At 39.8% G+C, this 14,668-nt stretch overlaps 1 protein-coding gene across 1 annotated transcript in view; it reads left to right on the top strand.

The window, feature by feature from the left end:
* The window catches only part of SLC27A2 (solute carrier family 27 member 2), a 53,233-nt gene that overhangs the window by 21,535 nt on the left and 17,030 nt on the right, over positions 1 to 14,668 (top strand). The window contains exons 3-5 of the mRNA XM_081227186.1: positions 473 to 631; positions 2,979 to 3,103; positions 12,474 to 12,668. Of these exons, the coding sequence (XP_081083312.1) occupies positions 473 to 631; positions 2,979 to 3,103; positions 12,474 to 12,668 (479 nt within the window). The remainder of the gene's footprint in view (positions 1 to 472; positions 632 to 2,978; positions 3,104 to 12,473; positions 12,669 to 14,668) is intronic.

Raw genomic sequence — 14,668 nt, 5'->3', positions numbered from 1 at the left:
CCCGAGCTGTTCAAACCCCTGTTGTTCAAGGATCAACTATACCTTGCAAGGTGGTAGACCCAGAGCAGAAATTCAATAGACTTTCTTTCATTTTATCTTAACTTACAACTGTAATAACCACCTAACTCAGAGGTCAGCAAACTATGGCCTGTGGGCCACAAACAGCCCCACCACCTGTTTTGTAAATAAAGTTTTATGGCAACAGAGCCAAGTTTGTTCCTTTTTGTGTGTGGCTGCTTTCAGCTATAATAGCAGAGTTGAGTAGTTCCAATAGAGACTATGACCCTGCAAAGCCTAAAACATTTACCATCTGGTTCTTTACAGAAAAAAATTGCCAACTTCTGGTGTAACTGAATGCAATACTCTAATCACCAGCTGATGAATCTTCCTAAGCCACATCTCTCTCCCAGACCACATGTCTGTAAATGACCACTCTTGGTTCACTCATGGCTCCTCTTGTGTGTTTACAAAGGTCTCCCGAAAGCTGCAATGATCAATCATCTTCGCATTTGGTATGGAGCCAACTTTGCTGCTGCCAGTGGGATTACAGAGAATGATGTAGTCTATACCACCCTACCCTTGTACCACAGTGCTGCACTTTTGGTTGGCTTACATGGATGTATCCTGACTGGTAAGCTTTTTCTCTCAACAAGGTGTTGGAGCCCAGTACACATTCAATGTGCTCATAAGGAAAAGTAAAAATACAAAATTTGCTACTTTCCTGTGTACCTGGAACAGTATTTAATTCCCTGTTGATAACTAGCTTGTTTGGCTCACAATAGCAAGCATCCAAAAGAATTTATAGGGAATTCCCTGGTGGTCCACTGGTTAGGACTCCATGCTTTCAATGCCAAGGGCCCGGGTTCAATCCCTGGTCAGGGAACTAAGATCCCGCGTGGCCAAATAAATAAAAAAATAAATAAATAGAATTTATATTTCCTCATGCCTACTTGTCTAGTAATATAATGCTATAATTGTTCAGTATATCAAAGAGGAAACTTCTTTAAAATATTTTAGGTCTTTATCCAGGTTAAGGTACTTGATCCTTTGATTCCATAAATACTTCTCCTATGTCATTTCTGTCTTCAGAAATCTGCATGTTGATCTCCATTAGCATCTGATTTAAACTTCTCATTCAGTTGTCCCATTCTACTTTATTCTTCCCTACTCCCGCAGGTCCTCAGCTCTGGTCAGAATACTTAGCTTTCCATCTCTTCTCTCTACTTCTGAAACTTTACCATTTAAATTAGAATTGCCATCCTTTCTCCTGTCAGTAGGATTTCTGCCCTTTGTGTATATAAAGTCTCAGTCCAATATCCACCTCTTCCAGGAAACCACCTCTAACTTTCTAACTAAGCTAAAAACCTTAATTTTTTCTGCCATGGGACATTTTATTTTAAATAATTATTTACTATATATAGTAGCATATATGCATATGCATATACAAATACACATATGATTCTCCAAGCCTCTGCTCCTTTCCCTCATCAACTTATTGATCAACTATAAAACCCTTAGCCCAGCATCAGTACCAGTCCCCAAATCAGCAAGGAATGCCTGGGTCTGATCATATTGTTGGGCCCTTCAAGAACAGGGTGACTCTGAAGCTCTCACAGGGACAAATCAATCACTCACACATTTGCTTAAGCACAATTGATATATGCTAAAAAAGAAAATATAGTATTTTTTTAAATTTCTCCTAAAATATTGGACTTTTGTATATTTAGGAGTAGAAATAAACTAATAATGTGAAAAATATTTGTGACATTTTTTAAATTTCACTTTACTACATTTCATACCTATCGTTAGATTGGATATGATAGATATATTGTTTTTACCCATTGTATTAGTTTCCTATTGCTACTGTAATAAATTACCACAAACCTAGTGGTTTAAAACAACACAGGTTTATTCTCTTACTGTTTTGAAAGTCAGAAGTCCTAAAATCAAGATGTCAACAAGGCTGCATTTCTTCTGGAAGCTCTAAGGAAGAATCCATTTTCTTGCCTTTCCCAGTGTCTGGAGGCTGCCTGCATTCTTTGGCTCATAGCCCCTTCTTTCATCTTCAAGCATTTCACTCCAATCTTTTGTTTCTGTCATCCTTTCTCCTTCTGCCCTTGATCTTCTTGACTTCCCCTTATAAGCACCCTTGTGATTACATTGGACTCTCCCAGACAATCCAAAATAATCTTCCCATTTCAAGATACTTAATTTAATCACATCCACATAGTCCCTTTTGTCATGTAAGGTAGCATAGTCACAGGTTCTACGGATTAGGATGTGGTTGTCTTTGGGAACCATTATTCTGTCTACATCACCCATCAAAGAAGAATATCACCTGTTTGCTCAAGACCCTGGCTCTCCATCACTTATAAAACTGTCAGGCTCCTCCACCTGGCACTTACAAACTCTCCAGGATTGCACCCCTAGCTGCTTCTCCAGGTTCATCTCCCTTGACCCACCCAGCCTTCACCACTCTAGTCACAGGCCAGCAGAGTCCTGGCCATCCCCCAACCTTCTGGACTGTCCTGTCTTTATGTTCATGCTTTTTCCTCCACCAGGAATTCTCTCATCTTTCTCGATTTCACTTCTCAAGACCTAATTCAAATCCTATGCCTTTCTCAGCACTGGCCCCCAAGCAGAATTAATCTACACACAGAAACACACACACACACACACACACACACACACACACACATGCGCGCGCACTCTTAGGGCCTCACCTAACCTCGTTTATTGCACACTGACTCTTATTAGAAAAACTTGTGTCTTCTCCCCCACTAGATTGGAAGCTCCTATAGGACAAAACTGTCTTATTCATTTTTTTTTGCATTGAATATAATTGGTACCCAATACTTGTTTGTGAATATAATTCATATATAAATTTTTTTAATTTATAAATTTCAAAAGTGACAAATATAATTAGGGACTTTTTTGGTAGCATTTCTTTATTAGTACTTTCTATGCCTTCTCTGTAGGTGCTACTGTTGTTTTGCGGGCCAAATTTTCAGCCAGCCAGTTTTGGGATGACTGCAGAAAATATAACGTCACTATCATTCAGTATATCGGTGAACTGCTTCGGTATTTATGCAACTATCCCCAGGTAACACTCCCCATGTTTCATTATCTTTTCGAAATGCATAAGATGGGAATTCAAGTCACTTTGGGTCATGCTAGGTTTCAGCTGCTTCTTGTATATCGGTTTTCAGTTTACACTACAGTTACTTTTCATGATAAAGAGCCTGGCAGCACACCTACCACAGGGAATTTACCAGATGGCAGCTGCTGTAATAACATTATTATTCCCTACCATTGTACCTGTTTTCACATCTGACCCTCTACCTGCATATCCTCTGCTTCTTTCTCTACCTGTTTAAACCCTACTCACGGTCAAAGCCCAGTTCAAATGATACCTCATATGTTAAACTTATTTGGGTCACCCCAACAAAAGTCATTGCTGCCTTCCCCTACCTCATTTGTTTTCTCCTCCTTTGTGGCCCTTGTCAGATTGCAGGTGTTTGTCTTCATGCCTCCCATCCTCCCTAGGCTGTAAAATCTTTGATGGCAGGGACCACATCTTATCTCCTTGCCCTCTCTTATACCACAGGCATGCAGGAAAATTTACTTAATGTTGCTTAATGAATAAACCCCCATATGGCTTTGAAACCATCTGACAAAATCTGTTACCAAGCTTAGAACAGATGCCCCAAAGGTAAGTAACTCCAAGGGCTTTGGAACTGCCCTATTTGCAGATATCCAGATATCTTGAAGGGGTTGTTTGAAAGAGTTCCTTCTGCCCAGTCCCTCAGCTCTCATCAGAGAAGGCAGCCTGCCTGAGGACCAGATCAAGGTTTCTCAACAGTGGCACTGCTAATATTTGTGGCCAATTTCTTTTTTGCCGTATGGACTTATCCCATGCACTATAGGATGTATAGTAGCATCTTTGGCCTTTACCCAGGACACGCCAGTGGTACCCTCCCCATCCCCCCAGGTCGTGATAATCAAAATGTCTTCAGACATTGCCAGATGTCCCCTGGCAGGCAAAATCAACCCCAGATGAGAACCACTAGACTATATAATGCAGTAAACTCACAAGATTCTACTTTCTTTAATCCTTTCACTCATCATAAGAAAACAAACTCAAAGGATCACTAAGTTATCAATTGCTATTTATAAGAAACTGTTATGTTCAATTTATATACAGCCTACCTCAGAGATATTGCAGATTCAGTTCCAGACCACCACAATAAAGCAAGTCATGTGAATTCTTTGGTTTCCCAGTGCACATAAAGTTATGTTTATACTATACCGTAGTTTGTTAAGTGTACAATAGCATTATATCTTTAAAATGCAGTGTACATACCTTAATTTTAAAATACTTTATTACTAAAAATGTTAATAATCATCTGACAATGCCAGTTTGCCAAAAACCTTCAATTTGTAAAAAAAAAAAAAGGAGTATCTGCAAAGCACAATAAAGTGAGGTATGCTTGTAACAGAAGCAGTGTGACATAAAGAATTATAAGATGCTCTTGCCCTAGTTCTTTCTCTCCTCACTTCATTCAGTCTCTGCCCACATGTCACCTCATAAAAGAGACCCCTCCTACAAATCCTCAAACATACCACCCTACCCCTTACCATGCATCTCATGGGTTACTGCTTTTCGTGGCACTGTCACTTCTGACATAGTGCATGTTTATATGACTGTTATCTTTCTCCTCCAGTTAAATGAAAGCTCCATGCATCAGGAGCTTTGTTGATTGCCAGATCCCCAGCACCAAAACCTGTATATGGCACATCCTATGCGTCAACAAATTTTGCTGAATGAACCTCTAAATTCTTTCCCCTGAAAGATATATAACTGACTTGAGGGAAGTAATGTGTTCCCCCCAAATGTTTGCACTTAGCACATATTATTCTGATTCAGGGGGTACATTCAACAGATTTATGAGGGTCATAATTAGCTGTAAGTTGGGTGAGGACCTTTCCCATAGCACTGGTGAATCTTGAGGACATTATGTTAAGTGAAATAGCCAATCACAAAAAGACGAACAGTGTGTGATTCCACTTATATGAGGTACTTAGAGTATTCAAAATCATAAAGACAGAAAGTAGAATAGTGGCTGCTAGGGGCTGCAGGGAAGGGGGGAATAGGGAGGTTAATGGGTATGGAGTTTCAATTTTACAAGATGAAAGGAGTTATGGATAGGGATGATTGTGATGGTTGCATAACATTACGAATGTATTTAATACCACTGAACTGTAGAGATAAAATAGTTGAGAGTAAATTTTATGTTGTATGTATTTGACCACAATTTAAAAAAATCACAACAGGAGACCCAGGTTCTATGAATTTAAAGGGAGCTTAAAGAAAGACTGTATCAAAAGGACTTCTCAGAAGTGGATACAGACAATCCTTCAGTCTGCGGAATGGAAACCACAATCACAGAAAGTTAGACAAAATGAAAAGGCAGAGGATTATGTCCCAGATGAATGAACAAGATAAAACCCCAGAAAAACAGCTAAGTGAAGTGGAGATAGGAAACCTTCCAGAAAAAGAATTCAGAATAATGATAGTGAAGATGATCCAGGATCTCAGAAGAAGAATGGAGGCAAGGATCGAGAAGATGCAAGAAATATTTAACAAAGACCTAGAAGAATTAAAAAACAACCAAACAGAGATGAACAATACAATAACTGAAATGAAAAATACACTAGAAGGAATCAATAGCAAGAATAACTGAGGCAGAAGAACGGATAAGTGACCTGGAAGACATAATGGTGGAAATCACTGCTGTGGAACAGAATAAAGAAAAAAAAGAAAAGAAATGAAGACAGTCTAAGAGACCTCTGGGACATTAAATGCACCAAAATTTGCATTATAGGGGTCCCAGAAGGAGAAGAGATAGAGGAAGGACCTGAGAAAATATTTGAAGAGATAACTGCTGAAAACTTCCCTAACATGGGATAGGAAACAGTCACCCAAGTCCAGGAGGCAAAGAAAGTCCCAGGCAGGATAAACCCAAGGAGGAACATGCTGAGACACATAGTAGTCAAACTGACAAAAATTAAACACAAAAAAATATATTAAAAGCAACAAGGAAAAAATGACAACATACAAGGGAAATCCCATAAGGTTAACAGCTGATTTCTCAGCAGAAACACTGCAGACCAGAAGGGAGTGGCATGATATATTTAAAGTGATGAAAGGGAAGAACCTACAACCAAGAATAGTCTACACAGCCAGGCTCTCATTCATACTTGATGGAGAAATCAAAAGCTTTACAAACAAACCAAAGCTAAAGAATTCAGCACCACCAGACGAGCTTTGCAACAAATGCTAAACGAACTCCTCTAGGCGGGAAAGAGACCAGCAACTTAAAACAACCTTGTACATATATAGACTGCTATATCAAAACCGCATGGGAACAGCAAACCCAAAAACTACAATAGATACAAACACAACACTAAAGATGGTCATCAAACCATAAGAGAAGAGAACTAAAGAGGAAGGGAAGAAAAAAGACCTACAAAAACCAACCCAAAACAATTAAGAAAATGGCAATAAGAACATACATATCAATAATTACCTTAAATGTAAATGGATTAAATGCTCCAACCAAAAGACACAGACTGGCTGAATGGATACAAAAACAAGACCTGTATATTTGCTGTCTACAAAAGACCCACTTCAGACCTAGAGACATATACAGACTGAAAGTGAAGGGATGGAAAAAGGTATTACATGAAATGGAAATCACAAGAAAGAGGGAGTAGCAATACTCATATCAGACAAAATAGACTTTAAAATAAAGACTGTTATAAGATTCAAACAAGGTCACTACATAATGATCAAGAGATCAATCCAAGAAGAAGTTATAACAAGTCTAAATATATACAGACCCAACATAGGAGCACCTCAATATATAAGGCAAATACTAACAGCCATAAAGGGAGAAATTGACAGTAACACAGTAGTAGTGGGGAGCTTTAACACCCCACTTTCATCAATGGACAGATCAGCCAGACAGAAAATCAATAACAAAACACAGGCCTTAAATGACACATTGGACCAGATGGACTTAATTGATATTTATAGAGTATTCCATCCCAAAGCAGCAGAATACACATTCTTCTCAAGTGCACACGGATCATTCTCCAGGACTGACCACGTGCTGGGCCACCAAGTGAGCCTTGGTAAATTTAAGAAAACTGAAATCATATCAGGCATCTTTTCCAGCCACAATGCTATAGATTAGAAATAAACTACAAGAAAAAATACTGTAAAAAACACAAACACTTAATTGTGTTTGGAGGCTAAACAATATGCTACTAAACAGTCAATGGATCACTGAAGAAATCAAAGAAGAAATAAAAAAATACCTAGAGACAAATGAAAACGAAAGCACAACGATTCAAAACCTATGGGCTGCAGCAAAAGCAGTTCTAAGAGGAAAGTTTACAGCAATACAGTCTTACCTCAGGAAACAAGAAACATCTCAAATAAACAACCTAACTTTACACCTAAAAATACTAGAGAAAGAAGAACAAACAAAACTTAAAGTTAGTAGAAGGAAAGAAATCATAAATATCAGAGCAGAAATAACAGAAATAGAGATAAAGAAAGAAAACAATAGCAAAGATCAATGAAACTAAAAGCTGGTTCTTTGAAAAAATAAACAAAATTGATAAACCTTTAGCCAGACTCATCAAGAAAAAAAGGGAGAGGATTCAGATCAATAAAATTGGAAATAAAAAAGGAGAAGTTACAAATGACACCACAGAAATACAAAGGATCATAAGAGACTACTACAAGCAACTGTATGCCAATAAAATGAACAACCTGGAAGAAATGGACAAATTCTTAGAAACGTACAATCTCCCAAGACAGAACCAGGAAGAAATAGAAAATATGAAACAGACCAATCACAAGTACTGAAATTGAAACTGATTTAAAAACTCCCAACAAACAAAAGTCCAGGACCTGATGGCTTCACAGGCAAATTCTATCAAACATTTAGAGAAGAGCTAACACTTATCCTTCTGAAACTGTTCCAAAAAATTGCAGAGGAAGGAAAACTCCCAAACTCATTCTATGAGGCCACCATCACTCTCATATGAAAACCAGACAAAGATACCACAAAAAAAGAAAATTACAGGCCAAAGTCACTGATGAACATAGGCACAAAAATCCTCAACAAGATACTAGCAATCCAAATCCAACAATACATTAAAAGGATCACACACCATGATCAAGTGGAATTTATCCCAGGGATGCAAGGATTTTTCAATATCCACAAATGAATCACTGTGATACATCACATAAACAAATTGAAAAATAAAAACCATATGATCATCTCAATAGATGCAGAAAAATCTTTTGACAAAATTGAGTACCCATTTACAATAAAGACTCTCCAGAAAGTGGGCATACAGGAAACCTACCTCAACATAATAAAAGCCATATACAACAAACCTACAGCTAACATCATACTCAACAGTGAAAAGCTGAAAGCATTGCCTCTAAGATCAGGTACAAAACAAGGATGTCCACTCTCACCACTTTTATTCAACATAATGTTGGAAGTCCTAGCTCCAGCAATCAGAGAAGAAAAAGAAATAAAAGGAATCCAAATTGGAAAAGAAGTTAAACTGTCACTGTTTGCAGATGACATGATTCTATACATAGAAAATCCTAAAGATGCTACCAGAAAACTACTAGAGTTCATCAATGAATTTAGTAAAGTTGCTGGTTACAAATTAATGCACAGAAATCTGTTGCATTTCTATACACTAACAACAAAAGATCAGAAAGAGAAATTCAAGAAACAATCCTATTTACCATCACATCAAAAAGAATAAAATACCTAGGAATAAACCTACCTAAGGAGACAATAGACCTGTACTCTGAAAACTATAGTAAGACACTGATGAAAGAAATCGAAGACGACACAAACAGATGGAAGGATATACCATGTTCTTGGATTGGAAGAATCAATATTGTCAAAATGACTTTACTATCCAAGGCAATCTACAGATTCTATGTAATCCCTATCAAATTATCAATGGCATTTTTCACAGAACTGGAACAAAAAATCTTAAAATTTGGTGTTTGGAAGGGGAAATAAGATAGACCAGAACCCTGAAACAGCTGAATAGACTCAGCTCACCTCCCTTGTGTTGTCTGCCTTCCCTCCAAAATTAGATAACCTCTGTGGTCCTTTCCCAGCCTAAAATGTCTGTCTCTACACCACCTCCATTCAGATAGAAAACAGAATGGAGGGGGAATTCCCTGGTGGTCCAGTGGTTAAGACTTCATCTTCCAATGCAGGGGATGTGGGTTTGATCCCTGGTTGGGGAACCAAGATCCCACATGCCTCGTGGCCAAAAAACCAAAACATAAAACAGAAGCAATGTTTTAACAAATTCAATAAAGACTTTAAAAATGGTCCACATCAAAAAAATCTTTAAAAAAAAAAAGAAAGAAAGAAAACAGAATGAAGGGATATGTAGCCGCACAGAGTAGAGAGTGGCCAGTTTGTCCAGGACAGGGGTAGACCAGGGGAAAGAGGGACAGAGAGCAGAACCAGGGTATGTTTGCCAGAGAGGTGAGTTTTGAAGGGTGCAGAAAAGTTTTCCAGCCATGCAGGGAAAGAAGGGCTAATGATTAGCTGGAACAGCATGGCAGAGTAGTGGAATAAAGCACCTGCCATGTTGGGAACTGCAAGCAGCATGGCAGGAGGCGAGACTGATTGGCTGGGCCAGGTAACAAGAGTTTTACTGTTCTGAGACTCAAGTGTGAATGTGATAAAGCACCACGAAAGGGCCTGGGAGTGGTGTGGGAGGTGGTTTTTAAAGACAATCCCTTTGGGTGCAGTGGGAAGATACACTAGACACAGAAAGCCCTCTTCTGTAAAACGAAGAGGTTGAATTTCACCCTTTCACTCCTGTCAATAGGTGCTAGGTGCTTTCTTTTCTCCTCAGGGAGTCAAGCAGAAGTATAGCATATTAGTTGTTAAGGACATGTACTCAGGAATTTTTCTAAGGTGGTGAGTAGCTTCTGCCCTTTTACCTCTTGGAAGTCTTCCCCAAAATGAGGAGGACAAGAAAAAGCCACACAAGCTCTATCATCCTAGAAACTAAGAGACATTTCAACCAGGAACTACAGAGTACAGAGAGCTGAAAGATGAAGGTCATTGCCATAGCAGGGCTGAGATGGGTGAAACTTGAGAGGTGATTACCAACAAGAAGGAAGCTGATTGACTTCCTAAAGCCTGCGAAATAGGAGGCACCAAATACAACTGAAGTTTGAATGAGGTACCAGGCTTGAAAACAGGAGAATTTTTGAAAGTCTGTGTATGAAACAGCTATAACTACTGCTCCCCTATCCCACTTCTGTAGGAGACAGAAGGCTTATTCTCTGGAGAAGAGCTAGAGGAGCTTTGAACTCAAGGATCCCAAGAGCAGAGGAGGGCAGCGGTGAGGCACTGAGAGCAGAGATTGAGTAACTGTCTACTTACTGACCAGGGAGACCCCAGCTCCCTTCCCCTGCCCAGCTTCCAGAACTCCAGTAGTCAGTTTATGCTTGCAGGCAAGAGAGCAGAGGAGGGTTATGCTTAGGAAGAACTAAACATTCTCAGAAAAGAAACTGGGGCTTCCCTGGTGGCGCAGTGGTTGAGAGTCCGCCTGCCGATGCAGGGGACACGGGTTCGTGCCCTGGTCGGGGAAGATCCCACATGCCGCGGAGCGGCTGGGCCCGTGAGCCATGGCTGCTGAGCCTGCGCATCCGGAGCCTGTGCTCCACAACGGGAGAGGCCACAACAGTGAGAGGCCCGTGTACCGCAAAAAAAAAAAAAAAAAGAAAAGAAACTGGACATCGGCTCACTGCCCCATCACCAGACAGTACAGCCAACCTGGCAACAACCCCTCCCCACCACACAAAATGGCTCAAACATCTTTTTGTTGCCTTACTTCTGAATATGAACAGATACCAAAGGACAGCCTCTAACAGGAAAGATCAGTTTCTAAAAAGAAGAAAAACCAGCATCAATTCAAAGAGCATGAGAAGACTTCCAGAAATCAATAATTAATATTCTCAGAAATATCAGAGAAGATTTTGTATCCATTAAACAAAAATAGTATGCTACCAAAAAAAAAAAAACCAGAGTAAGACCTCCTGAAAACTAAAAATACGATTTAAAACTTACTTAATCCATAGAAAGTTTGGAAGATAAAGTTGAGAAATCTTACAGAAAATTGGAGGAAAGACAAAGTGATGGACACGAGGAGAGACAAAATAAGAAAACTAGAGGATCAATCCAAAAGATTCAATATCTGATTAATAGGAAATAGGGAAAAGGATAGTGAAAATGGAGAGGAAATTATTAAAGAAATAATGCAAGAAAGCTTCCCAAAACTGAAGGACAGATTGAAAGGGCTAATTGAGTAGCTAATAAAATGAGTGGAGTTTTTTTTTTTTTTAATTCTTAACCACTGTGCCACCAGGGAAGTCCCTCTCTCTCTTTTTTTGATAGTCTTAAATATCATCATAGTATATTTTAAGAATTAAAATCTTAAAGAGGCCCTGGAGGCTTCAGAGATGTCTGGTTCTCATCTAAGCTTTTGCTCACCAGGGCCTGAGAGTACTGGTGTTTTTCCAAAAGAAGAAACAGTATTTCCTCACCACCAAAGCCACTCCCCAAGGGCCCATGGGCTCAGTAGTTGTGGCTCGTGGGCTCTAGAGCACAGGCTCAGTAGTTGTGGTACACGGGCTTGGTTGCTCCGCGGCATGTGGGATCTTCCCCAACCAGGGATCGACCCCGTGTCCCCTGAATTGGCAGGTAGATTCTTAACGACTGCACCACCAGGGGAGCCCAAAGGTCAAGTGTCACCTCATTTTTCTTTAACAATATCGAACATTCCATTCCACATTAGAGGTGAGGTGCAACATGCAAACACACCTGGGGGATTTTAATCCACCATGGATTGAATGACAGATGATGGGTGAGAGATCAGGGTGTCCAGAGAGGGTGCAGGTAATCAGAGGAAGCAGAAGACTTTTATTGAGGGCTTTGCTATGTGCCAGGCCTGTCTCTGACAGGCCTCTCCCATGGGGCCTTTCCTTTCTGGCAATTCACTGAGATCCACCAGCCTCATCAAGAAAACAATCAACACATGACTTAAGTTTTAGATTGGATGTGGATTAAATGTTGGCATCATTTAGTTCTGTCAAGTGACAAATCAAAATGGGAAAATCCAAGCCTTTCAACTATTAAATCAGAGTTCCCACTATCAGCCCATACTGTGTGTGTTGCGGGGTGGGGGAGGTGTAATATGTGTGGATGACAGAAAAGGCATGCACTAAGGTCAGCTCATAACCAACATAAATATGTAGAAACATAAAGGCCACTATTAATATGTAAGTACAGGCTCCAAAGATGTTTCAGCTTGGTCTCTTCTTCGTCCTGCTACAGAAACCAAACGATCGTGACCATAAAGTGAGAATGGCATTGGGAAATGGCTTGCGAGGAGATGTGTGGAGAGAATTCATCAAGAGATTTGGGGACATTCACATTTATGAGTTCTATGCTTCCACTGAAGGCAATATCGGATTTGTGAATTACACGAGAAAAGTCGGTGCTGTCGGAAGAGTAAACTTCCTACAGGGAGTAAGTACTTGAAAAATGAGGGCAGCCAGCTTTCAGCACATGGAGATTTCTTAAAAGCTATGTCATGATGATGTTATCATCAGAATTCCATGCAGTCTCAGAGTCATGGCCCATTCATATCACCAAGAGAGGTTTTGCTCAGGCTCTGTGACAATGACCTAAAAATGACAGGGTCCTCTAATTTTAAAATATTAATTTCTATTAATAACAACCCATTATGCCTTTGCCATCTGCAACTTGTGTGAAGTCTTCTAATGCCATTTATGCTTGTATATGTTAAAACACCTGAAGATTACCAGTTCTGTATGTTTACTATACACTGTGAAATGTGGTACTTCCCTTTCATCACACTGTACGTTACCACCACCAGGGGAATTTTTTATACATATAGGTGCAGGGCCCCCACCCCCTGAGCTTTGGATTCAATTGTTCTGAGGGGGGGCCCAGGCATCAGTATTTTTTTAAAGCTATTCAGCCAGGGTTAAGAACCACTCCTTCGAGATAACCAGGGTGCATCCGAGTTGTAGGATCTTGTAAATATTTGTTTTCACCTAGTAACTACACCAGAAAGATATATCTTATGTGTAAGCCAGCTCTCACAGCATTCTTTTTTCCCTCTCAGTCATTTTATTGCCTCTTCTCCAGACAATCTCTTTGCCTTTCTTTGTGCTCGAGCAGTCAGTCTTCCAGATGACCACCTATTCTGCAAAATTCCAGAAATATTCAGCAAATGCTGAACCTTCACTTGCTTGAGCAGTCATTACTGTGGTTATGCCTTGGGCAGCTCATCCTGCCTGGGCATGAAACAGCCACACCAGAGCTCCCAGGTAACCTGTGCCCCCGGGGACTGACCAGCAAAGTACAGAGGACAACAGTCCATGTGCATAAGAGATCTGGCCCAAGAGATCAAATTCCACTACCATCACAGACTAGCCCAAGGTCATGCCCTTTGTGTTCCTTAGGCCTCAACTTCAGAATCTATAAAAGAGACAGAAAGAGAAAATATAGAGCCTAGTGCCTGGCCCAAACTCAGTGTAATAAGGGAAGAGAGTTGTTGAAAGGATTACATTAAATAGGATATAGCCCAATGCCTGTCATATAATAGCCTTGAAGAGTTATTAGTTGTAAAGTTTATTACTGTTCCATTCCTTGTATTCTGGCCTGATCTCCAGGCATTCCCAATTCCAAGGAACCTCTCTAACAACAGCCAAACCTACACTACACATGTCCCTCCACTGTGCTCCACACCTGTGCCATCCAATACAGTAGCCACTAGCTACATGTAGCTATTTAAATTATGTAAATTTTTAATCAGTTCTTCATTCACTCTAGCCACATTTCAAGTGCTCAGTAGCCACATGTGTTTAGTGATGACCACGTTGAGTAGTACAGTTATAGGACATTTCCATCATCACAGAAAATTCTACTGGGCAGCACTACTACAGACTGAGAATCAATTTCCTACTCCCCACTGGAATCGCTGCTGAGAGGGTTAATCTTCTCTAGTTAGCATCAGGCCAACCTGAACCAGCCCAAACCTTGGATACCCAGGCTAAATGCAGTTCACAACAAGAGAGGGCAGAAAGCTGAGCTGAGGCCTGGTGCAAGCTATCTATGTTGTCACTACTAACCCTCAGAAAATGTGAGTTGCGGGGAAACTTTCATTTCAAACTAAACCTGAGGACCTGAGAAATTGATGCTGTATATTACTAGTTCTTTGCTTCTCATCCATTAATTGCCATGTTTTATTGTCAGTTTTTCTACTTTAAACAAAACCATATTTTTTTAACTAGAAAAAAAGGAAGACGATGACCCTGCATTTGATAAGGAAAAAAGCATTACTTACCACCCCCAATTTTTTTACATTCTTGCAAATAAACAAGATCTACATTTGTTGACTATGAATGCTATTTGGTTTCTAATGGTTAACTGCTACTACCAAAGCATATGATTGGTTACTTTATCATACAGATTTGAATACAAATTTGAAATGGACATAG

The sequence above is a fragment of the Mesoplodon bidens genome, assembly GCF_964165515.1.
Source record: "Mesoplodon bidens genome assembly, chromosome: 3".
Classification (NCBI taxonomy): domain Eukaryota; kingdom Metazoa; phylum Chordata; class Mammalia; order Artiodactyla; family Ziphiidae; genus Mesoplodon; species Mesoplodon bidens.
The sequence above is the reverse complement of the archived record's forward strand: the minus strand, read 5'-3'. Positions and strand labels throughout refer to the sequence as shown.